Source organism: Amblyomma mixtum, chromosome 3 (genome assembly GCF_055824585.1).
Source record: "Amblyomma mixtum isolate Tamu chromosome 3, ASM5582458v1, whole genome shotgun sequence".
Lineage (NCBI taxonomy): Eukaryota > Metazoa > Arthropoda > Arachnida > Ixodida > Ixodidae > Amblyomma > Amblyomma mixtum.
In genome coordinates, this window is record NC_143014.1 from 245,155,046 (window position 1) to 245,180,837 (window position 25,792).

Sequence of the window (25,792 nt, forward strand, 5' to 3'; positions counted from 1 at the left end):
AGTCCAGCGCTGCTCCCACTACAGACGCAAATGCTTAGCAGAAGCTTGGCCCCAAGCACATGTCCCTGGAAACACAGGGCTCCAAAAAAATGATGGAACAAACAGCCAGCAACCTTGTTTCACTAATAGTAATTGGTAGTCAAGGGCACAAAGGGCAAAGGCATGTTGCCTGGTGTCTGGTGCACGAGGAAGTAAAAGATCAGACAGCTTCTTGCCCAATATCACAGCGTCATTGCATCTACACAGAAGGTACGACATATCACTGGACAGTTTTGTGACTCAGAAACCCCCGCTTCAGAGGCAGAAAATTTCCAGAAATTAAACTGACAAAGCAGCGAAAAACTAATGTAGAACAGAAAGCTTCCAACTGCTGCATCTGGGATACGTCCACTCCAGGCCCTTCTTGTACTTTGACTAAACTACATTGCAAAGCAAAGTTTTCAGAGCCTGATGGGTCAAAACGAAACTGACATGCCTGCAGAGAAAAACAGTCCCACTTTTGCCTGCCCAAACGCCAAGTAAGGTCGTGCTGTAGCAGTACGATGCAGTTCAGTCACAGCGCACGTGGTATACACAAAATCTGCTCCCCACTGTGCATGCAAGTGAGAGTTGATTCCAAATTGCAAAATTCAAGAAGCCACCACCAACATTTCACTTCTGATATAAGTTACTGCTATCTGATCTTTGTTACTGATATAAGTGGCACATGTGTTAACTCGAAACGATAGAATTTTGACTGAATGTACACCTTTCATGTCACTTCACATATTTATTTACTGCTTTTAAATTTGTAGTTTATCTAAACATCACAATCACTCTGCCAAGCAATGCCAGGGGTCTCCCAGCAGTATGCCCAGATCCTCATCTGGTATATTCCGCCTAAATGTTTAAAACATTTTTACTCAACACATGCAGGAAAGACAGTACAGATGAATTGCATGCGATGTCGCAAGCGTCACGGTGAAGCACGGAGCCTGGCTTCTGCAGTGCAGGTCAGAGCAGGTGGTGATAAGCAGATTAAAAAAATGCACAGGTTCTCTCCGCACTTCAGGTCACAAATATGGCAGCCATACGACATCAGTGCAAGCAAAGAAGCATGAGGAACAGCACAGAAAACAGCATGAAAGTATATGAATAAAATGAGCTTCTTTCCTCCACCAAAAAGCACTCAGCACTTTTTCCTCCAGCTCCGAGTGCTCCAAAGGTGCCCAGCTGGGTAGCCATGTGTCTCTCAACTCGTTTGTTCCACAGTGACTGGTTGTTACCAATCATAAAAGCAGGTGCACCATGCACTTTACCATCCATCGCAAGCAATACTTACGTGGTGCTAATATTTGAGCAGGGTGGGTTGCTGGGCAAGTTGGTTTGACATCCTGAACATGCAGCACTGACAGATGAGGGACGAAGGAGAGACGAGACGCACAGGGTGCTTTGTGTCTCGTCTCTCCTTCGTCCCTTGTCTGTCTGCGCTACATGTTCAGGATGCCAATATTTGGCAGTTTCTGCGCTACAATAATGCATGCCGCGACACCGTGTCAGTTGAAAATTCAGCTCCCAACTGTTTAAGCCCAGGTTAAAAAGCAGGTGCACTCAGTGTCGTTGTGCCTTTTGGTCCGCCAGAGGGAATGCGTTGCACGTGACACATGCGATACTGAGAACTGGCTCATCAGATCTCTGCGCTGCACAAATTCGTCTCAACCATCAGAGTCTTAACAGGAGTTTAGAGTAATCAAGCCTACATTCAACTGACATAAGCAGCCACACCCAATCCAATTGCTCACCCCATCTGCATCCTCCTGAGTAGGCTCTGCAGGGTCATACAGGTCATCCTCCTGGGTGCCAGCTGTTTCCTCTTCCTGAGCAGAGGCCTGTTCACCTTCATTCTCCTGCTGCTTTGTCCGATCCTGTGCGGCCTTACGGCCACCGTCACGACGTGGTGCTGCTCTTTTTGCACCAGGGGACCGAGAGCGGTGACCAGGAGCAGGGCGTTTGCGGTCACCCCGACCAAATGTGCCCTGGCGGTTTCCATAGCCTTGACGTGGCCTGTAGCGATCCGGCTGCAGAACCCAGTGCGGAAGTAAGCTACACCTACACTCGGCATACATATGGTACCACACAAATGCACTCACAAAGCAGTTTAAGCTTAGGTGCTAAGCTCACTTTATACATACACAGTAGTCCTATATGCATTAAAGGAGCACTGAAGAGGAATCTGAACTCGTCTTTTTGCCACGGGAACTCAATCTGCACGTTCCGAGCATTCTTAGAAACATAGACTTATTGCCCTGTGTGGCCGATTTCCCTAATTAAATTGAATCAACGTCTGGCTCCCGCCTTTACTTTTTGAATTCTCCCCGTACGGTGGGCGGAGTCGACCAACGCGTGGAGTGCCTTTCAGCCAGCTCCGTGGAGGCTTTGCTTTCGCTTTATTTTGTTTTTTAGGTTTCCATGAATAAATAGGTTGGTTGGTTTATGGGGTTTAACGTCCCAAAGCGACTCAGGCTATGAGAGACGCCACAGTGGAGGTCTCAAGATATTTCGGCCACCAGGGGTTCTTTAACGTGCACTGACATCGCACAGTACACGGGCCTCTAGAATTTCTCCTCCAAAGAAATTCAACCGCCGCAGGCGGGATCGAACCCACGTCTTTCGGGTTAGCAGCTGAGCACCATAACCACTGAGCCACCGCGGCGGCCGTGAATAAATAGTTTTATTCGCAGATAATATAGCCGTAAAATAAGCCCGCAGAAATAAAACTACGCGCGGACTATTTGCTACTACGGATTACTGCGTATTACTCCGCCGATGGCAGAGCGGCAAGCCGCCTCGGGACTGGGTGAAAGGCACTCCACGCGCTGGTCGATTCCGCCCACCGTACGGGGAGAATTCAAAAAATAAAGGCAGGAGCCGGACGTTAATCTGATTTAATTAGGGAAATCGGCCACACAGGGCAATAAGTCGAGGTTTCTAAGAATGCTCGGAACGTGTAGATCAAGTTCCCAAGATCAAGTGTAGACTGTGTTGTGTACTGCATCCCTCTATCTTGTGGCAAAAAGTATGTTGGGCAAACGGGCTGTTGTCTCAATGACCGGCTAAGCCAGCACGACAATGTTAAAAATTCCTGCAGAAGCAACCTAGCCATTCACTGCAGTAAGTGCCGTAATTGTGCTCCATTGTTAAATCAGTGCCACATCATCAGACGTAGTTGTGATCAACTAACCCGAGAGATTATAGAAGCACAGAACATACCATCACTGGGTAGCACTTGTGTAAGCTCACGTCCATTTCATTGTCAAAAAAAGAACTTTCCTTCCTCAGGGTATCAACGTAATCGTGCACTTATCTTCTTGGTTCTGTTAGTCTCGGCAGCTATACTGTAATCTCGCACGTGCAGTTTTCTGCCGTGTCATAAAAGCATTCGAGAACTGTTTAAAGCACTTGCGATTTTACAAAATAAACAGTTGGAAGTAGCGCTCGTCCCTGTCTGTTCCCTCTGCGTCCATGTTGTTTTAGCGCTTCAGAAAAATGTCAAAGGGAAGGAAAGCATCATCTGGAAGTGGCTTCGATGACAGCCGGTAAACCAATGCACGCTTAAAAACTTTTCACAGCATGCGCAAATTTTCAACCGAGATTATTTTTTCCATTAAAGGGCTATATATTTTTTATCAAAAAACCACTTGCCAGAACTTTACGAACAATACGAAGTATTACAAGCAGAGACAAGCACAAAGCACACTCAGTATCCAGTCAAAAAAAATAACGGAACATGCTTGGTGCACTTATTGTGAACTAAAAAACTCCCATGTAGCGGCAAAATTTAATGTTAAGCAGCACATCAGCACTCGCATTTTTAGACATGTGAAGTTGTTTATTGCTTAAGGTGGGGTGAGACTTTGAAATAGAGTTTCAAAATTTGGCTGTATAGCGGTAGCAATAAAAGCTATGGTCATAAAATTTGACAGGAATATTAAACATAGACGCAGCTTGCAGCGGAGTGAAAAATTAGTTTTAAATTTTGAGGCAGTTTTTTTATTTTTGTTTTTTGCCTTTTTATACGTTTGTACCTTTTATTTAAGATCTTCTACACACAGAGTGTTCCAATTTTGTACAAAGTTAGCAACAAATGCTTCACAGACGTGGAACTAGAATTATGTTCCTAGAACAAAAACTAGATTTTTTACATTTTTTTGCTTTTGCCGATGCATGAAAATTGCCACTTATGACCGGCTTTTTTTTGCTAGAAAACATAAAAATACACCTAGGCTATTGATCCTAGTTCCAGTTATGTAACTGCCAATAATTAACACCTCAGAGAAATTTTGTTTGTTTGTGCCCTATAGTTCCCGAGAAGAAGGTACACAAACATCCAGAAATGTTGTTTTGAGAAAAACGCCGGTAAAGTCTTTGAAAACATTTTTACTCTTCAAAAATTCCCTGGGCTGTAGTCTTTTGAAGTGGCAGCATCACCATACCCTTTCTCTTTGTTTCTTCGGTCTTTTCCTTCCTGGTTCGCTTCAGATCTCAGCTTGAGATCATTTTTTTTACCCTCCGTCTGTCTATAGATGCTAGCGTTGACACACACAGAGGCCCAGGGTTGGCTCCCAAATGTTTCAGCACCCTTGCTCGTGCTACATTTTCATCATTAAAACATGTAATTGCATCATCGACCGCTGTCTCAACTGTTTTGAGACTGGCAAAGATGGTTTCAGGACACCTCACCCAGAATAATTGTTAGTACATCAACAGCACAAGGGGACAGCGTCAAAGATTAGCGCGCAGCCGTAAACAGAAGAGCAACAGAAGGAGCCATAGTGGCTTACAAATGAACTACTCACAAGAATAAATTCAAAACCGAAACCTTCAGAGCATTGACTTTCTGCACGTATCGGAAACGAAGAGATTGCGTCGGATCACATTGGAGATTAGTGGCCGAGACACACCCACCTTTCCCGTGAACGTGTCGAAGAAAAAGGAAAAAATATATATTTTTGAAACAGCGAATACCCAAGTGTAATAAATTTTCTGAAAGATAAAGAAATTCTCTATTACATGATTGAAAAATCTCAAAACTGAATTTTTGGCCAAACAAAGTCTCACCCCACCTTAAGTGGGTTTAACGTCCCCAAAGCAACACAAGCTATGAGGAACGCCGTAGTGAAGGGCTCCGGAAATTTCGACCACCTGGGGTTCTTTAATGTGTACTGACATCGCACAGTACACGGGCCTCTAGAATTTCGCCTCCATAGAAATTCAACCGCCACGGCCGAGATCGAACCCGTGTCCTTCGGGTCAGCAGCCGAGCACCATAACCACTGAGCCACCGCGGCGACCCACACACTAGAAGTGTGTGCAGGCGTAGTGGAGCAAAACTGCTGAAATAACTTGCTGAAGGGGAGTGCATTCTATACCAAGTGTCACTAAAAATTGCCACGATTCACTCTACAAATGACATTAAAGGAAAGTGTCCTTTACTCTGAGCGACTATAATTTTGGCAATTTACAGGCGCACAAAGAAATGACATCTTCACTCCATACATTTGAGACCTTACCAGCAAAAGCTGTGTGTGCTGTTTTCACAAGTAAACTGCACGTAGCCAGAAGGTCTGCCAATTATGTCCACGCATTCAACTACAAAAATATCCGGAATGGGCAAATCACACTTTATGCCACGTACAAAAAAAAGAAACTAACAATTCGGCTTAACGCAATGTTGTTGTTTGCAGATCTTCTTCAGTGATTTGCCCTTCTGAGAATATCAACGATGCTCTCCTTCAACCTTGTCCTTGGAGCTGAAATTTGTCATGCTATGTGCTTCTGGCACTGCACTCGTGTAATACAATTGCCGAAACAAACACAATGAGCCCAAGTGGCTAATCTTCTGCAATACAATGCATGTGCTAGAGAGAGGAAGCAGCAGGTTTTTGTCTGGGTCCGAGAGTGTTCCTCCAGGTCTTGACGTCCCTCTTGTGATGCACAGGTGCCGCAAAAAGTCAATGCAGAACATGTCTTGAAAAAAGCCAGCCACTCCAAAGGCTGCCAAACCAATTTCCAGAGGATGTCTCCAGTGAAATGCCCATCAGAAAGAGCAGCACAAGGGGGGCCGCCTAAACAGCAGTCAGCTCCTTGGCCATCTATTTTTCCCAAGATGCAACCACAAAGCGAGGGACATCAAATGGCCCGTCCCATTCTTTCTCCAGACAAAACAGTTTCATACAACAGACAACACCATACCAAAATCAATGGCAAAAAGATGGGCCAATACCAGTTGTGAAGTCTGCTCTCACCTGGTCATAGTTGCGTCTAAAGTTTGAACGCGAAGGAACGTTGCTTCCAAACCTCATCATGTCAGGAGTCATGCTCCCACCCATAAAGGGGAGGCTAGGCTGCGCCCACATGGGGCCACAATTCATCATTGGATTGAACTGCTGCTGGCAGAGACCAAACGGTGGCATTCCATTCTGCCAGGGGCTATCAGGCGCGGCTCTTCTCGACATGATACTGCAAGCAGAAGCGTGATCCGACGTCAAGTGCAGCACGAGACTGGACTCTCAAGGCAGAGAAAGAGAACAGAAAGTTAAGACGGCGAAAACAGGCCGCTCTGAAAAGGTTTTTTCCTTGCGAGATGCAGGCATTGTTTCCGCTGTTATTTACTACAGACGTGAACCCCTCTAATTCAACCGCTTCTGAAAAGGCAATAAAGCGGGCAGCCCTGGAAATAAATCAAAACCACGGTCATAAAACTTAGAAGGGAGATGAAAGTGCGCCGTCTTGAAGCAAGAACAGGGCAAGAATCGGTTGACAGGACGCGTCTCTCGTTGAGTGCCGGCCCGCAAAAGTTCTAATACAGTGCTGATACAGCAGCTCGCCGGCGGCATTCCGAATGTGCCGTCGATCAAAGCAGCAGTCAGTGAATGTTACCGGCGAGAAATCTGCATGTAGTCCCTACCGTTAGGCGCATGAAACTTGAAACTAAGCGCATGAAACTAAGCGCATGAAACGAGTTGCCCAAAGCGGGCTTTATGAAAGAGCGCTAGCCACAAAACGCTACCCGGCTCATCAGAAAGGCGCTGACCAAACCGCTCATCTACTATCAGTTTAGTCCAAAAGTAAATAATGTTTAAAAAGCAAAAAAAAAAAAAATTTCTTTAGGCCTAGCGCATATTTCGCGCACCACGCATTAGTGGGCTTTGACACTATAGAACATCACTTTTGCATCAAATCTTGTCCTAAGTTGCAACTGACAAGGATAAACCTGGTACTATTATCAGTCATCCCAATTTTTACCGTTCCTACCCGTTGTGCTCCGACGTAACAACCACAGGAACGTGTCCACCGGCACTGCACTATGCTATAACTGCACACCGCACCAATGAAACCAACCGTAAAAACAAAAGCGTCTTCTAAAATACCAAATGAGCAGTTGTTTAGCGTGGTGATGATGATAGCAGTAAGTGCAAAGTTTTTATTTTTTGTCGTCAAAAATTGTTAAAAATTCTTTTTTTAATTTTTTTTTAAATTTAAATTACTACTGTTGAGCTAGGTAAGTGCTCCGTGAATTTATAAAGTTTGTTTTTGCAAACAAGCCACTAGCCAATCATAAGCCAAGAGGAGGGAACGCTTTCTATTTGTGTATTTGCAGAGCAGGTGGGGCAGTCATACCGCCCGTGGTGGTTCCTCGCGAAGTTCGGTAATCGAGAAGTCGTGCGCGGTCAGCAGCAGCGGTAACGGCGCTCAGTGGCTTGGTCTAAGTTCGTAAGCATGACAAGCCCAGCTCAGCGACATGTCAAGCCTTCCTTGGATGACTTGCCCAAACGCTTCGTGATTGCCATGAAGACTTTATTTGATATTATGGATGATCAAAAGGCAGGTCACATCAACCTCAAGGATATTGAAGCACGGTGGGCCAGCGGTCGTGACGAAGGTACGTCTTCGGTTGTTCCCAACGGCGTGATCGAGGCCCTGCAAAAGGTTACTCCTCCGAATGGCCAACTAACCTTCGAACGCTTTTGTGCTGGTCTCAAGATTTGCTTGCTTCGTCACCGTGTTTCAAGCCACCGCCAACCTGCCCAGCAGGGCGTGCTGCAAAGACATCGTAGCGTCATACCGCCCGCACCGCCGCAACCTCTAGGTCAGGTCGCCGAACCAAGGGGACGGCCTTCTTCCGTACCTCTGCCTGACCGTGTCGAAAGGTCAAGCGGGCAAGGAAACAGCTTCTCGAAGCCCTCGGCCAAGGTTTACGGTGGCTCGGACCGGTCCCTTAATAGGTTGTCAGCGGTTCGGCCGCCTTCCAACACTGCTACGGTGCGACCTAATAATGTGGTTACGCAGCAGCGATCCATAAGTGTTCCGCAGCTTCAAAATACGTCCAGCGTTGAGCCGTCAAGACCCGCCGCTGAGCCGCGGAGGGCGCCGACAAACGCTCGCGAGTTGCCGAGCAAGCTGCGAGGTTACCGCAGTGACAACAGGCTGCATCATGGATCCCAGCAAGCCGCTGCCGAGTCGTCAGGGATATTGAGATTCAGCAGAGTGCGCAGCAAAACGCCTGATCCAAGTTCTGAAATGGCCAAGGCTCCGCCATCGCAGGCACACAGGCGAAATCCGGATGCACAGAAGGAGAACAAGAATCCTCAGCAGGTTTCCGAGGATGCCGCAAGTACGCGCCCGTTTTCTGTTTTGTGGAGTAAAAGACTCTGGAGAGTTTTGTGATTCACTGTGCCTTTGTCTGCAGGCGCAAGCAAGTCGAAAAATGTTCTACCAAATTCGACAGGCCATGCAGCTCCAGAGCGAAAGTTCCCAAAGAAGAAAGAACCACGAAGGCACACACTTGGTCATGGAATAGAGTATAACATGGTAATAACTTCTCATTGTTTTGGTTTTGTGCTTTTATGTACAGAGTTCCTGTAGCACTTGAGGCTTTGCAGCCCACAGTGATGGAAAATAGGGTAAATGTTTTGAGAATACTTTGTGCCTTGAAAGTGTAAAGTTCATGTAGGCTGAACTGCGGTGTGTAACCAGATTTGCTTGCTTCTTGCAGCTGCGTCGCATGAAGCAATTAGAGCACGAAAAGGATGCTCTCCAGCAGGGTCTGCGGGCCACTGAGCGAGCAAGAGAATGGTACCAGCAGCGCATCAGTGCTGTGCAGGAAAAGATGCAGCAGGCTGGAAAATGTCACGCAACACCAGTGAGCAGTGTATACTTCCCATGGCATTTCAGAGTTAATTAACCCAGCCTTTATATTCCATAGGGTTGCTTTACTTAGTAGGACATTAATGGACACTCTACAAGAGCTTTATTTAAGGATTGTTTGATACTTTCCTGGTGGTCAAGAAGCTTCTCGCAAAGTGTGTCACGACCTTTCACTTCAGGAAGTACCAGTGTTGATGGGGGTGCAGCCTGTTGTCTCTGTGTAGAGCCTTGTTGTGAGAGAGTTAAATGAGCTTCTGGAAGTGAACTTAAAATAAATAATAGAAAACAAATTGATCAAGTGCACATGGTGAACCTCATGATCAATCAAGTATTACTTAACAAAAGTTGACTGGAGCTGATATCAGTGTCCCATTAAGCTGTTCTCGCGAGCTGTTGCCATTCAGTCGGCTATTTAACTCTGCACATTGTTTGGCGAACTAGTCATTTTCAATGATGTGCTAAATGAAGTAAATGGTTTATTAGGTCGTGACATTCGAAAGAACCATTGAGAGCTATGAGGCAAACCATAGTGGTAGGCTCCAGATTCATTTAGCCACATGAGTTTCTTTAAATGTGCACCAAAATCTTAGTACATAATCATTCTTGGCAGCTAATGGCACTGGCAGTCGCGAATGCTCTCATGATTGTTGAGTCGTGCCTTGTGTGTTATGGTTCTTGCAGCGATGCCAAACTCTATATAGCAGGCTGTGCCCCCTGGTGTCATGGCATGGTCACTTTAGGTGACGTGTGGAGTCCTCCTGTAAAGTTATGTGGAAGTTTCATAACCAAAACAGTATCAGAAAACCCTTGTACTACTTTTTGTTTAGCAGAAGTGTAAAGTACATTTTTTTAGTGTTAAAGTCAGCCTAATGAACAAGATTTCATGTGCTGTGCACTGCAAATTAGTACATTAAAAAAAATATTCCCATATTGGATGATATGGTACACCTCAGTGTGGCAAAAAAGTGCAAAAAACTGACATCACATTGCACTGTTTTCTGCCCATTCTTTTCAAGTGCTGGCACTCCTCTTAAGTTTCAATACCAACTTTTCCAGCAACCACTATCAATCCCATCTTTATGGAGGCAAGCTTGACGGCATAGCTGCCTTAAAAAAAAGCAATATATTATAGCCTAAGCTTTACACGTCAGTATTTTCAGAATAGTTCAGCCATACACAGTGTGGATAGATATGTATTTCATTCTGCCTGTGTTTTTATATTGCTGTTCACATTTGTGGGTAATTACGTTGAAAGTGTAATGAGCAGTACTTCCGATAATTTTTCCACCTGGAGTGTCTAGTGAATTTTCTTTCAAATGAAAGTATTGCTAGGCATTCGGTGGAGCCAAGTGGCACCTGTGTACGTTATATTATACGGTGGTGCTATTAAGCACAGTAATGACTGCATGAAAGGCAGTTTGGAGCCTTGCAGTTTAGAGGGGACATTCATACTGAGGAAGTAGACTGGAAGTAATGCCTTCAACTTGCACACATTTGTGCCAAGGGAGCTAGCTGTTTCCGGAATGCATGAATAGTTGTAGAATTCATTGGATCGTTTATTCAACGCTCGCTGAATAGTTCATGTTCTGTCATTCGCTCAGCTCACTTAGTTCTCTGTGCATAATTAAAAGTTCAGACTGCATGCTTGCTGTTTAAATTTTTTGGTGGGTTCTGAATGATATAAAAAAGAAATAGCATTTCAGGTACATCCTTGCAGACAAGCAGTTCTTTGTAGGGTGCGCTACTTTCCTCCGTGCCCAGCAAGCGGCTTGTAGCAGGCCATATGTTTCTCTTTTGGTCCTCTAACAGGAGTACTCCATGGATGCTCAAGATGAAAGACTCAGGTTCCAAATAGCAAGAATCTTGGATGCTAATCAGCACCTTAATGCACTGATTGACAGCTCAGACAAGGTCAGTATGTGAACTACACTGTAATTTTTTTTCAGATTGAAGTCTTCTTGACGCCGCCGCGGTGGCTCAGTGGCTATGGTGCTCGGCTGCTGACCCAAAAGACGCGGGTTCGATCCCGGCCGCGGCGGCTAGAATTTCTTTGGAGGAGAAATTCTAGAGGCCCGTGTACTGTGCGATGTCAGTGCACGTTAAAGAACCCCAGGTGGTCGAAATTTCCAGAGCCCTTCACTACGGCGTCTCTCATAGCCTTAGTCGCTTTGGGACATTAAACCCCACAAAACCAAACCAAACCGAAGTCTTCTTTAAAAGAACTTGTTTTCCAGGTCCCATGCGTAAAATACTCTGCTTGCCACCTCCCTTTGTTGAACTTGTTACTGGTTCAGTTGGCACTACCACCTGTCTGCATTCCCTAGCACACTTAAGAACTCGGCCTGCAGGACATATTTGTCATAATTTTTGTGTTACACTATTACTAACTGTGAAAGAAACACTGCCAGCCACAGCTCAGCAGGTTTTCTTGTCAGGGTGTACACCACTGTTCTTTACTGTGGCTTGAACCCTGTTCAGCTTCAGTTTTTGGAGAATGGCGTCATAGGCTATGCTGTAATTGCAGCATCCAGGAATGGCACAGACAACACTTACTTTACTCAAACCCAACCGTGCGTTGAAATAGCAGTGTACCTTTCGCCTGCCTTTATGTGTTGTTGTTAACCCTTAATCTGCCACTCTCGAGATAACTCGGGCTACCACATATGCACACCCCCTGCCTCTCCCGAGTTAACTCGTTTTGGCTTTTTAACTCACCACCTGCCGCTCCCGATAATACTCGTGTAAAAGAAAACTATGGAAACATGTACTGCCATCTATGGAGAGACACCGTAAATTCATAGATTTCGTAGGGTAAATTTTAAACAACAGATGGCGCCCATGTTTCCACATCCGAGTCACTTCGTTTTGGTCTGCGCACAGCAGCCACGAGGCTATGTGCCACACTCGTCCGCGCTTTGACGGACGAAGAAATTCAAAATTGCTTGTGAATTCGGAGTCCAATGATAATGAGAACGAGGAAGGAGCCCACCTAAGTGCCTTGTCGAGTGTTGACAGCGATGAAGTCCCCCTGCCACCGAAAAATCCGCGTAAGAAGAGGAAATCCGACAGGCCAGATTGGTGCTGGAAGATTTGATTCATTACAACTAATAATATCTATAAGAATATCCTGAATAAACATGTCTACATGTGCTGCAGAGCATTTTAGTGCGTTACTAGCAAAAAAGTTCCAGGAAACTAACATGCAAAAAAAACCCGGCAAGGTGTGTGCAGATGTCAGTAAAAAAACCTGGCAGTGAAAGGGTTAATGGATAACAGAGGTGTGCACAATGCTTACCGGCTTAGACAGAGGTAAAGCAGCACTGGGACTTTCAGTTTACCAGTGCAGCTGGTGCCTTTTACACTGTGAACTGGCTCCTCCACATCAACCTTTTTAAGCCAGTAAGTATAGTGCACACCTTTGTTATCCATTAACAGCGACGCATAAAGGCAGGATAAAGGTACAGGGTCCGTCAAAAGTTCCAAGGCCACAGGGTTTGCTTTTGAGCAGCATAGTCGGGCCGTTGAGATACCCTCGAAGCTCAAAATATCTGTAGAGAATAGAAGAATCTTCGTTCTACCATCTGAGAACCTCGATAGCTCTATCGTAATCATAAGTGCTAGGATATACCGATGAAAAGCGGACCATGTGGCCTGGGAACTTTTGACGGACCCTGTACATTGTTATTTCCACGTTCAACTGTGTTGAGGGAAATAAGTGCTGTCTGTGATTACAGCCCTTGCATTTGTGATTGCAGCTGCTAGCAAAGTTAGTGAAGTGTGTGTATTCCACTAATAATCATTCATTTTGGGTGTGTGGTGGAAGTCGCATCAAAAGCCACTGGAGCTTAACTCTTTCCTTGCTGTAGGAAAACAGGAAATTTCAGGGTGGTGTGCGTAAAATTTTTTTCAACCATTAATTAAAAAAAAATCTTTCTTTATTGCAGCAAATCATAATGTAGCTAATAGAATTCTCTTTTCAGTTATATGAAGAAAAAAATTTTTATTGGCAAAATCTGAGAGAACTGCACAAAAAGTCGCATGAATATTAAACATATCCAGTTGGACAACAGGAGAATAAAAATTTAGAATATACGTTTTGTATGTTACTACACCAAAAATGAGTATTCAGGGTTGCAGAACTCTTCGTGCTAACTTTCTGGTCACCCAAAAAAAAAAAAACAATTGCTCATGCGTAGCACTTTGGGCTACTCTGCATTGCATTGCCAATGTGGACCCCTGGCAGTCAATAGCCTGGCTGGGAAGAGGAACCATCTCAGTCCGAACTAAAATAAGATGAATGGACTTCAACTTTTCATACAAAGCTGTCGCTTGCACCTGCAGAGTCAAGCACCACTGCTGCAAAATTGCGAGAATGCAGTTACTGTGTGGCAGGGTCAATAAGAAAGGAGGTCACCCCCTTGGGCAGCATGCTTGCACGATCGCTCTGTGTTGACAGGTTTCGTGCGAAGTTTAAACATATTCCCTCATGCGGCTGATAAAAAAAAAAAAAGACTAACTGAAGAACAGTCTCTTTGCGACATACTGAATGACATTGCTTGTCCAGAATGAGACATTTTGTGGCATCGTTCAAATTGATTTAAACAGGCGCGCAAGAAAAGAGTTAACCTCTTGTGACATGACATGAATTGGGGGTACCTTATGAAAAAAAACCTGATTGTACTGGAAGGTGCTGCTTAGTGTGTTCACTCTTTAGTACTGCTTAGGCAAATGACGAAGAAGTTGCAGTAGAAATAGATTTGTAGCTATGTTGCAAATAAACATTTTTTTTTTTTTTTCAAAAGATTTTGTATTGCTCATATTGTCTACCAGTGACATTCACTATTCCAATTCTTGTGGAAGGAGATAAAGCAATTAGACTTTGTGTTTGTGTAAGCAGGCATTTTGCACTTAGTACACGAGGAGACTAGCTGGCATTTGCAGCCTGGCATTTTGCAAGCGCAGTAACTGGTAGTGCTTCATTCATGAGGGCACTGGTGGCATCATTTCTTTACCCTGGTTGCAGCTTTCAGAATATTTTTTATGGCTGAGCTGAACATACCAAATTTTGTGAACGATAATGTCGGCTTATTATATTTCATAATTATGGTGCCTCTATATAATTGAAAATGTTTATATGATGATGTACCTCAATGACAATATAAATAGTATAGCTCCACATGGTAGGTCTTTTCCTGCAGTTTCATTTTAAGCAGAACCAAAAAAATATTGAGGGAAAGTGTCTTGCTCACCTGTAAGAAAGTACGTAATTAGGCTTCAGTTATTTTCTCATAATATGGGAACTAATTGCGACATACTGAAAGCAAATATATTTTTAAAAACGGAAGAATTCATATACACACCTAATTTTATTAAGGTATCTCTAATGATAAAAATTTTCATTTTAATACCCACTTGACGTTTTAAACCACGCAATTTACTTGAAAGCTTGTCTGGTCAAAATGGATTGTGTCAAACATAAAAAAAAAATGAAAATGCAGAACACAAAACAACGGAAAAAGCAATGGTTATGCTCCCATTTAGGTCCTCATTCTGAGTGGGGAGGAAACTAGGCGTTAAGATATGCTTGTAAAGATTGGGAAGGCAGCATATGTAGACTGGTGGAAGATTGCTGTCATTGTGATCAAATGTATGGGCTGTAGTCTGGATTAACAAGGACTATGCGTGGAGGTACGAGGTTCAATAATGTTCATTGACCAACACGTGCACATGACCGTAGTCGGTAAAGTGGCTGTTTGTTATGGAGCGCTCAGCGATAATGCTAGATGGCACCTTTCGTCTCAATATATCAGACTGTCAGAGTTTCCTATTCTCTATATATGCTTCCTCCATTCACAGTTGTCTTCTCCCTGGTAACAGTAGTGCAAAAGAAGAGCAAGCCACACTGAAAGTGGCCACCAGCCATCCACTGTTTCTCCTCCTCTCTGTACCGCTCTCTTCTTCTATAAGTATCCCTCCATATGGCACTCAGTTCTATTCATAGGTTATAGTAAATTGACTCCAGGCAACATTGCCCAATTACTTGAAGAGCTGCAAAGTTTGAGCACAGCGCTACTGTCGGTTCTTTTCCAATTTAAAATTTAATTTCCGGCCAAAACAGCGAGTTATGCTGCTGTTATCTACAAGATTGCCCGTTTCTCTGTAAAGCCAGGATATCAAATTTGCTCAAGCCCCCGCAGTGCAACAGTGTCCATGCTGAGGGAGAAGTGCAGATTGTAGGCTCTTCCTGTCGCCAGTGATGGTGTTGCAGTGGTATCTTGAAAGAAGAGCAATGCCACATGACTAGAAGCGCTGTCTACTGTGCACCCTATCGACAAAAGAGAATTGAAGTTGCAAATGGCATCTGAAAGTTTTAATAACTTTTTAATTTGCTTATATAGCTTGTTCAGTTTAGTTAATGCTATACAGCACATGAAGATAACATTTGAGGGAAAATAATTCACTTGATCACCCAATCTCCAACAAGTTTGAAATGACTAGCTTATGTTCAACTATATTCCAGTGCATTTTTTGATTGACCCCTCTTGACGACCCAGGCAAGCCAGCTGTTATTTCTTGCTCATATGAGTCCAGTTTGTCATGTGTTTTCTGGCACTCTGTCTGGTTTAAGGCAAGTAGGACTTATCCAAAGCACTTTTTTTGTGTGTGTGTGTGTGTTGACAAATGGCATTTTGGCACCATTTTAAAAAAAAATTGTGTCTTCACTTGTGCATGTGCTTAGTTCTTACCCGTTTGCACTTGTTTCACTCATCTGGGTACTTGGCTGGCAGCTGTTCTTCTCCTCTCTCTGTTTTCTTTCCCACCATCTTTGTTGTTGCACATATTGGATTCCATACATCTTTTCTCAGTGTGTGTCAAACTGCAGTGGGGTTTTTCATTTTAATGAAGGTTGCCACTTTTAATGTGAGTAATTTCACAGAGACATTTTATCATGTTGACAAAGTTGCATGGTTTTTAACTGGACTTTATACTTGATGCAGTGAAGGAATAGTAGTATACACATTAATCTACTTTCCTTTGTTCTGGGTATCAGGTTGTGCTGTTTTGGTTTGTTTGATTTGGTTTGGCTTTGCTAGTTTTGGTGTCCACTTTGAGGAGGGTACCCCTGTTATGCAAGTAACCATATTATCATTATTAGCACAAACTTGGGAAGGTTGGGAATTGCTAACATGTGGAATGAAACGCAAGCACGCATATGCCATACTTTTCTACTTTGCAGTGAGATATTCCTTTACAACTAGTAATCTATACGTGTACTTCAGTAGACCCTTTTCCCAGAAACATGAATAAGGCTGGTTGTATACTGTAGCTGAATGTGTGGAGGTAAAATATTGTGTTTTGTTCACAGGCGCTGTTCGCATTTCATTCCAGCCTGACTGTACAATATGTAACAATGTAACCACTAAGTACCAATTCAATTCAGAGTGTAGGCTTTTTTGCACTCTCTCTTGATCAGCAGTGTATGCTGCACCACACTGAGGTGATAATGCGTCTGATGTAACCTGATGGTAAGAAGCATGTTGAATGCAAGCACTTTATTAGCATCATATGGTAGCTGTAAGAATGAATCATGCCGTTATTTTTGCTCAGTTTTGTGCTCTTTTTTTGTTTGCAGGGCTTTCCAACACATATGAACTTGGCTGTCCAGCCACCACCTTATGAAGTTCATCAAAACTCCATCGTTCAGCGGTTGAAGGAACAAAACCACCTGTTAACTGAGGTATACATAAAATGAACCTGAAAGAATACAAAGCTTCAAATTCATATTTCACTCCGGTAAATTTTTTACTCAGTAGAAGGCTATAGCTTCAATTGATTTTTTTTTTCTTTTCGTAGCACTCGCATATCTTATGTGGAGAGAGAGCCAAACTGCTGTACTGCAGCTTTGTTGGTTCTCCAAAGACATTTCACTTTAGTGTGCCTTTTGTTGTTTTTTTCTTTGGTTCCAGGAAGTCAGCCAAAAGAGTGAAGTGATTGCACAGCTGGAAAGGGAGAAAGCAACGCTTATACGGGAACTGTTCCAGGCTCGGTCGCAGCACAGAACTGTTGCAGCTGATGAGACAACACTCATGTGAATCCATTTCTCTCACCTCAACCTCATTACTGAGAATGGGCTTCGAACTGTTCTTGAAACTCATGGCCAGACAAAGGTAGTCAAAACAGTGCTCAGACATGACCATCGTACTGAAATGTTACTACTCTTTCAAAATGCCACTGCTCATTTCAAAAGCCCAAAGATCATCCAGCACTCTTCACCGTTCATGACATTAAGAAGGGTGGTGCTCAAACTCACCACATTTCATGATATCTTTCCTTTGTACTGTGATTGGCTGTTTACAATAGCTAGCCACAGTAGAAATGGAGGGTATCAGTAAGAAAAGAAAACAAGGCTTTAAAGTTTTTTCAATTTTATTATATTCTGAGTTTTGTTCAATACAATATTCTGTACAATATTTATAACAGTGACCTCAAGGTCACTTAAACTATTTAGGTTGGCCTAGACATCGATACATGTGCTACAGCACTGCACGAGCTTGGGCTTACCTGAAAGCACGGGCCCAGCCCAGGTGCAGCAATTTTTTACCAGGCCCGGGCTGGGCCTGGGCCGTGATCGGGCTTGTGTAGTGAACGGGTACTTTCACTGAATGCTCTTGTGTTCTCTTATGTTCTCATAGGGTTAGCAAACAGCAGGTTAAGACAATTAGTGCCAGTTTTCAACTATTTCCAGAGTGCGAACTTCTTGCGAACTTCAGTGCAACTGAAAGTCTTATCAACACACTACTTTTGCTTTCCACCATCTTAGGTTTGTGAGAAATGTTATGCACGTTAGAAGAAGCATGATTATGACACCCGGGCACACACAGCGAATAAACATTTTGCTTTAATCTGTCCGATATAGCGTGGGACCAACAGGAACTGTGAGGTAGTCTTCGCTGTTTTGGCTGTAACATGTGTACATGAGTTTGTGGGGAATTATTTCTGCTCTGGCTAATTTTAAGAAACCTACTGCTATCGCAATATGAAGTACTAACAAAAGTCCTTTGCTGTTATGCTCCTGGAATGAGGCTTGAAATAAAGCTGCATTCAGCAGACATCTAAAGCTTTTTGTAAGTCTGAGTCTACAAGTTTAGGGTAAATAAGCTATTCTTAAAGGGACACTGAGGAGAAATTGAAGTTTGCTGTATTGATCAATTACCACATTCTAACGGCAGAGACGCTACTTTGACTGAAAACTGAGCTTTTGTATACTAAAAGAGGCCATAAAATGAAGTACAGGTGTTGCCATCACGAGCCGATCTCGCAAGTGAACTGTGTGCACTGACACAGTTTTTTTGGGGCACAGATCCCAGAGGCTAGGCTACACTGGCATTCGCTTCAAAATGGCCATCATGCAGTCCTTTTTGGTGTAGACATAAATTTGAATCAAAGGCGGAAAAATTTTTAAATACAATTTTCTCACCAAAAAGTGTCTTGACTGCAAGACAAACATCAGCCTGCCCAGAAAGAGCCATAGAATCGACTTTTCGAGGAAGAAAAACTGCATGGCACTGTCATCAGTGTCTTAAAGGGATTGGCAGTGTTAACTGCACAGTAAAATCCATGTCGGATATTGCCCATTCGGCACAACTTGCCCAAGAGTGAAATTAGCATAACATTTTTGGAGACCACATCAAGCTAAATGGGAGTATATTTTATGTTGCAATTCTGCATATTAATTTATAAATAAGTAGACTTCATGTTTACTGAATACATAGCATATGGCTTAGTTGGAATGTTATCAGCCTTTTTTAATAAACAAATAGCTTTATTTGCTGAGGCTTTATGTGCAGATGAAAAACGGAGGAAAGAATATCTTTGCGAATGCCTAATTTTGACAATGCCATTATTGGTGCCACATGGTAGTGGTAGCTACTTGGTGCCCCCTTGTTCATGCAGTTGCGGTTGTGTAGCTGCTCGAATCAGTGCAACACAGGGCTTCAGTGCACGCAGGAAACAGGGTGGTTTCAGAGGCAGTAGATGACACTAGATCACATCCATGAAATTAGTGATATTATAGAAAAATCTGTTGGAATTTCTTCAGATTTCTATGAGTTCTCTTATATGACCTTCATGGGTAACAAGACATTGGTAGTCATGCAGGCATTTGTGTAACTCAGGCATGGAGGAAGGACACATAAATATGCCAAGGACTACGCGATGACTATGGGGCTCTGCAGGAACAGCGAAAAGTTCTGAAAGGAAAAGGCATCAGGCCAGAGAGACAATCTCTCTGATTCTGTTCACTGCATGTCTGAAAAAAGTATTGGATCGTTGTGTTGTATTGGAAAGGAATAGATACAGAAGTTCATGGACTAACACACATCACCATCATTCTTTGATCTGCTGTTGATATGTGTTACAGTGCGGAGTAGCTCTGGATGTGAATTACAGTACATGGGATAGGCAGCAGCCTGATTAGGCAAGGTTTAACTAAAGGTTCAAAACAAGAGTATAAATACATACATATGATTGCCTTATTTCTCAGCATCAATATATCAGCTCCGAAACAAAAGAAAGCTGCTACAAAAAAAAAAGCTCATTTTTATTGCTACCACTTTATGGTATTGCAAATATGTTGCAAACTCTGGAACTGTTTTCATGGGCAATTTTCCTGCACAAAGGAATTACAGTATTGCCACTATTGCCACTCAGGGTTGTTTTCTTGGCTGATTGTTGAATAAGTGGACGTTTGCTTAATGTACAGTATGCTTCCTCTCTGAAGAGTTTTATGGCAAATTACTGCACGTGTAGAATGTGGCAATTTGTTTCCTATGCAATAAAGTCCGAAATAATTCTGTTTTAATCCTAATTTTGGATGTTATGATGTTCTTCCAAATACAGAAAACTCTAAACTAGCTGTAGACATGAAGAACATTTTTAAGTATCTCGTGGCCTGTGACATTGCAAACAAGAATTAGTTATTCCCTGCAACAGTGTTTTGGGCTAGTTAGCAATGCGTAATTTTACATGGACAGCGCAAAAGAGATGGTGGTCGTGTCAGTCCTATGTTTCTCATTCTTGAATGTCTGTCACATTGTTATTTGTGTTGTGATGCTAGACACTGCACCAGTGATATTGGCACGCGACATTGATTTCAAAATCTCACCGCCTTGTCGAGTGCTTTACGCAGCATTATGTATTCTTTGAATTTTATAAAGACGAGTTGATTGTCAGTCATGTGGTCATGGCTGCAAAGTTTCCTGAATGCACAGGTAGTACTAATCATTTTAGGGTCTCTTTAAATGATGTGATTTTGCCTGCTGAAGTCAGTGATCTTGTATTAAAATTGTAGCGATTGATATTCCAATTGACACTGCTCATGAAAACTTTCTTTGGTTTTTGATTTGATAACACTGTTGCCGAGTGCTCACTAGTGTAGCTTTTTGCCGCGACTGTGCCAGGGACTGGACTTGTACAGCGATAGAAATGTGAGGGACTTTTTCTGAGGTAAGTACTGTTGGCATATGTCATAACGGAAAACTCCAATGGGAGGGTCCTCTCATGGGTGGGGGTCATGGCGCAGTTATCGCCACTGCATTATCCCCGGGAAGGCCAAAATGTTAGCAAGTTACTTCTGCTCTTTCAAATATAACATACCCTCTCAACTGGATGCTCTTAACTGGATATGTTGGTGACACTAAGGATGTTCCAAATTCTCGGTCGCCTCTGGAAACTATGGAAGGAAGCAAACTCATGCAGCCAGAATGGACAGTGAATGTAGAACATTAATGAGCTGTTTGAGTACATTAGGTAACAAACTTCGTCAAAAAGTATACAGCATTACGCAAGGTGTACGTTCTGTGCACATGCGATGATTATTTTCATCTGGAGATGGCACAAAAAAGTGTTATCTCCACCAAGTTAGAAATGGTGAGTTTTAAACCTGCCATTAAAAAGCCATGCTGATTAAATGGTAAAGTTTGCAGGTCCTGCAAGCTGTTGAGGAGGGTCTAGCAAGTGTTCCAAGTAGCCACGAAAGCTTACAGAACTGTTTTGCAAAGCATGAGCTGTGCATCACAAGGGTCCGCCTTTCTGTTTTGGCACTTTATTTTTGTAAGCTGCACTAAACAACACCGGTGTAACCCTGCTTATACTGTGCCTTTTTTGCCACACTTGTCCATTGTGGCAGTAAACTATTTTTTTTTAAATTAGCTCCTAGCCTTTACTGTGAATGCTATTCCTTTGCAAGCACATTTTGTGTACTTCTATTTGCTGTTCATGCACATAATCTTCTATTATTTATTTTTAGCATTACATTAAGGCTGACTTGTATTGTACTGTTATACGTGACTGTACAGCACTGTACTGCACTGTTTTGCAATTTACTGTACTGTACTGTACTGTACTGTACTGGCTGCTTATACAGGTTTCTTTTCTTGACAACAAAAGCAGTACTACTACGCAAAAATATCTGTTAAATTGGTTTCTCCCATCTAATTTTAAACAAATTAAATGTAGCACACCTGTAATATGCATGTTCGGAGCATGCCAAAAGTGCATTTTAATGTGATGTTTCTCATGTAGGAAAAGCATGATACACAGTACTTTACTTGTTGGGTTTTTAACTAGTTCATATTGGAACAGTTCGAGATAACAGTTAATGGAGAATACCTAAGTAATTTGTAATTCGCTTATGACATTGGCTTGCTAAGGCACTCAGGAGATGAACAGCAAAGCATGGTCAATGAGTTACATAGGCAGAGCAAGGCGGTGGGTGTAAAAATTAACATGCAGAAAACCAAAGTAATGTTCAACAGTCTCGCAAAGGAACAGCAGTTCACAGTTGGTAGTGGGGTGCTGGAAGTGGTAAGGGGATACGTCTACTTAGGGCAGGTATTGACCGTTGATCCAGATCATGAGAGGGAAATAACTAGGAGAATAAGAATGGGGTAGAGCGCATTTGGCAGATTCTCTCAGGCCATGAATGGCACTTTACCAGTATCCATCAAGAGAAAAGTATACAACAGCTGTATCTTACCGGTACTCACCTATGGGGCAGAAACGTGGAGGCTATCAAAGAAGGTTCAGCTTAAACACAATGAGCTATGGAAAGAAAAATGATGGGTGTAACACTAAGAGACCAGAAGCAAGCAGAGTGGGTTAGGAAACAAAGGTGTGTTAATGACATACTAGTCGAAATGCGAAGGCAAGATAACCGCTGGTTTTTAAGGGTAACTGAGTGGATTCCAAAAGAAGGCAAGTGTGGCAGGGGGTGGAAGAAAGTTGGGTGAGTGGATGAGGTTAAGAAGTTTGCAGGGATACGGTGGCTGTAGTTGGCTAAGGACAGGGTTAAAATGGAGAGGCATGGGAGAGGCCTTTGCCCTACAGTGGGTGCACTCAGGTTGGTGACGATGATGATTGGCACTGAAGCTCAGTGCTTTGCCTACAACATTTAAAAATCTACATGCAGTGTGGTGAAGTATTTTCAGCATCATTTTTGGCTGCTTCTTTTCACAGTGTGCTGTTGTCTGCTGTAAGTAATGGCATGAAATCACAACGGAGAGTTCTGTATCCCTGGTGCGAAAAAAGTTCCTTGTTTGCGCAGAACACAGTGTGGGGTACATTGGTTGTAGCAGGTAGATTTAGTGAAGATTGGTTGCGGTTATGCTAGGAATGTTGTGGACATTGGTATTAGTATTGATAGTGGTACATATAACAGAGAACTGCTTGCACAGTTTTGGTTCCGGCAGTGGATGCAGTTTTGCTGGTGAAGTCTATGGAGTGTTTGATTTACCATACTCAGTTCTGTTTTACAAACAAACAAGTGATCTAATAAGAGGACTGTTTTTTTATGAGCCAGTTTTGCTATTCCATTTTATTGGTCACATGTGCTAAAAGCTTTGGTACTATGAATGGCTGTACAGGCATGAATAACACTATGCACTGACTTGTTGCAAAATTTGGGCTTGTAAAATGCTGTTTTTGCATATTTAACCCAGTTATTGGGTACTACTGTGGAGGTGCAACCATTATTGATGCATTATTGTTGAAACTTTGAATTTCCTTTTTGTTTATAACACTTTTATGCATTAATATTTAACAGTTTATATATATATATATATATATATATATATATTGACATCATTTGGTGAAAAAGAATAAGCTGTGTTTGTTACAGTGCAAGCATTTCTGGATAAAGATAACAAAGTCATGTCTTTTGCTATGCGCTCTTGTGGGTTGTTGTGTGGATGCTCAGAGCTCATTTTGCTGCTAAAGGTGTTTTTGCACATGTGCCATGGATTTCCTAAATATGGAAATCATTTGCTGACTTGAGTATAAGCGCTGTGCATTTGCTAAATAAAAGGCCTGTAGGAGTACAGGTATAATTGATTAATGCAGTGTGATAACCGCAAAAGCTTGTAGCACCTGCTATGGTGTACTGTGTTGAGACGCATATATTGCTCAGGTGTTGTTTTGAAGCATTGGTATCATTCTCATTTTCTTCTGAGATGGTTCACTCTTCTTTCTTCTTCGAATACATAGTTTAAATTGCATTCTCGCAACTATTTGGCCACAGTGAATTGTGTTAACAATGTGCCATTGCCTTGGGACTGAGCTAGGAAAAGATGAGGGTTGGCAGACATCTGCCTCCCCCCTTGAAATTTTGCTTGCCTTACTGTTGTAGGCCAGTACGAAATGTGGAAATACTTCTCTTCATATTTCTTTCACCAAAAAATTGACACTGTCAACAACCCAAGGTCCTTCCGGTCTTGATGCAAGTTTTGCAGGCAGTGTAGTGTTTCAGCAGCATCAAAATTCAACTTGTAATGCTACTGGCTAGCCACTAACCAACCTGTGACCCTTTGTCAACCTGTTTGTAAAAGTTTTTGTGTGTTTAGAGTGCAGTGCGGTTGTCAGTCAGTGTTACACAAAATAGGCAAATTTTAAATTGCATTTTTTGAATCCTACTGTCATTCCTACCATGCTATAAAGCTACATGCCTAGTTCCCCTTGTGAATGTACAGGGTGCATCAAAAGTTTCCAGGCCACAGGGTACTGGTTTTCAGCAGTGTATTCTGGCACTTAAGATGCCTATGAAGCTACCAAGGTCCTCAGAGGTGAGAATGGCATGTCTGCTACCTAATAAAAAGACTTTGAGGTTTGGGATATCGTAAATGCCCCACTGCAACGCTCAAAAGCAAATCGTGTGGCCTGGGAACTTTTTACACACCCTGTAGATTAACGTGCTTGCTTGTGGCTAAGACATTACCATGAAATAGTGTTCAGTAGAAGTGCATGAACTTAACAGAAAACATCATGTATAGCTGCTGAGAATTAAAAGCTCTGCAGAGAAATGAAAGCTGATAGGAAGATAGGAAGAGCGCATAGAGAACAAACATGAGCGATATCCTGTCTAAAAACAAAAAGGGGAAATGCATTTGTGTGTATATGCACTGCAAAAAACCAACAACAGATGGATCAGTTAGTGTGACAGAGTGGATTCCAAGGGAAGGAATGTGTAGCAGGGGAACGGAGTGGCCACTGCTTGCACAAAACTCGACTGGTAGGGGATCAATAGAAGAGGCATTTGCCTTGCAGTGGATGTAACCAGGCTGGTTGTGGTGGTGACTGTGATGAAAGCACTGCCCAAACTGAATTTATGTACTGAAGAGCAAGGTGGCATCACGTGCTACAGTAGACAGCATGCAACGATGCTGAAACTAGAGAGGTGTCTGGGCTCCTGCTAAATGTATTGTATATAATGCCATTTAATGAGTAAGCTGTAATGGTGAATGAGCAAGTTGTATCAATCAGCAACAATCAGACTAGCTCTACCTGCTGGCATAAATCCCCGTGCTCTCTCTACAAGCACCCTTGTGTAAATTAATGTATGTGAATGGCTTGTACGTAATGTTCGTCAGATTTTGATGGTGGCCAAGCTGCAAGCATATTAAGAAAGGCTGAAAAACGAAGTGGCTGATATCTTCTTAATTTACAGTGAAATACTGCTGGAAGCAAATATGGCTTACAAGATCATTTGCTTTTTTTTTTTTACACAGTTTGCTTTTTGTTAGCTAGTGTCTTACTGCACTGTACCTCCATAAAACTTTCACACCTCTCCACTGTAAGAGGGAGCCTGATGCCGTCCATGCCAATGCTTGATGCAGCTATGTTTGAAGAGACCTCTTCTGGTACTCTGTTCTCTAATGATCTTTTGTGAAACCCATTCTGTTAAAGTAACTTTGTCCTCATAGTTCATATTGGAAAGGGAAACTTTGTTCCTGAACATTGTTCACAAGTAATGCATGAAACAAAAAAGGTTCTGTCTTAAGCATGGTTATTCAATATGTATTAAGTGCAGATGTCCCAGTTATATATATATGAGTGCCACAGGTGTGCCTGGCATAGAATGCTTCAGTAAGGTATTGCTGTATTTGAATGCTGGAAAAATTTTGTTATATATCTGTACATACAAGTCCTTTTTAAATTTACTTATCTTGATAACTGTAATTGCAAAATGTCTAATAAATAACTCTGCTAAGCCACTGTTGCCATGAAAGAAATGTTTAATTTATGTTTGATTATGAATATGTATGACTGGCTAACC

The 25,792-nt window shown here is 42.7% G+C and overlaps 2 protein-coding genes across 4 annotated transcripts in view; one reads left to right on the plus strand and one right to left on the minus strand.

Moving 5' to 3' along the window:
* The window catches only part of LOC149354228 (uncharacterized), a 51,081-nt gene extending 43,664 nt beyond the window's left edge, over window positions 1-7,417 (minus strand). Inside the window, exons 1-3 of one of the 2 annotated variants that reach the window (XM_089583186.1) lie at window positions 7,294-7,417; window positions 6,285-6,498; window positions 1,782-2,057 (exon numbers count right to left, since the gene is read on the minus strand). In XM_089583186.1, the coding sequence (XP_089439312.1) occupies window positions 1,782-2,057; window positions 6,285-6,494 (486 nt within the window). In that variant the 5' untranslated portion in view covers window positions 6,495-6,498; window positions 7,294-7,417. Of the gene's footprint in view, window positions 1-1,781; window positions 2,058-6,284; window positions 6,499-7,284 lie in introns of both variants that reach the window. The other variant, XM_089583187.1, reaches the window with a different exon arrangement.
* Window positions 7,418-7,624: 207 nt separating this feature from the next.
* LOC149354229 (suppressor APC domain-containing protein 2) lies at window positions 7,625-25,726 on the plus strand. 2 transcript variants are annotated; one of them, XM_089583188.1, is made up of 6 exons: window positions 7,625-8,653; window positions 8,729-8,850; window positions 9,035-9,181; window positions 10,996-11,097; window positions 16,820-16,924; window positions 17,154-25,726. In XM_089583188.1, the coding sequence occupies exons 1-6, from the start codon at window positions 7,759-7,761 to the stop codon at window positions 17,277-17,279; spliced, it is 1,497 nt and encodes a 498-aa protein (XP_089439314.1). In that variant the 5' UTR covers window positions 7,625-7,758; the 3' UTR covers window positions 17,280-25,726. The 2 variants fall into 2 exon arrangements, with proteins under 2 accessions (XP_089439314.1, XP_089439315.1); XM_089583189.1 differs by lacking the exon at window positions 9,035-9,181.
* The last annotated feature ends 66 nt before the right edge of the window (window positions 25,727-25,792 follow it).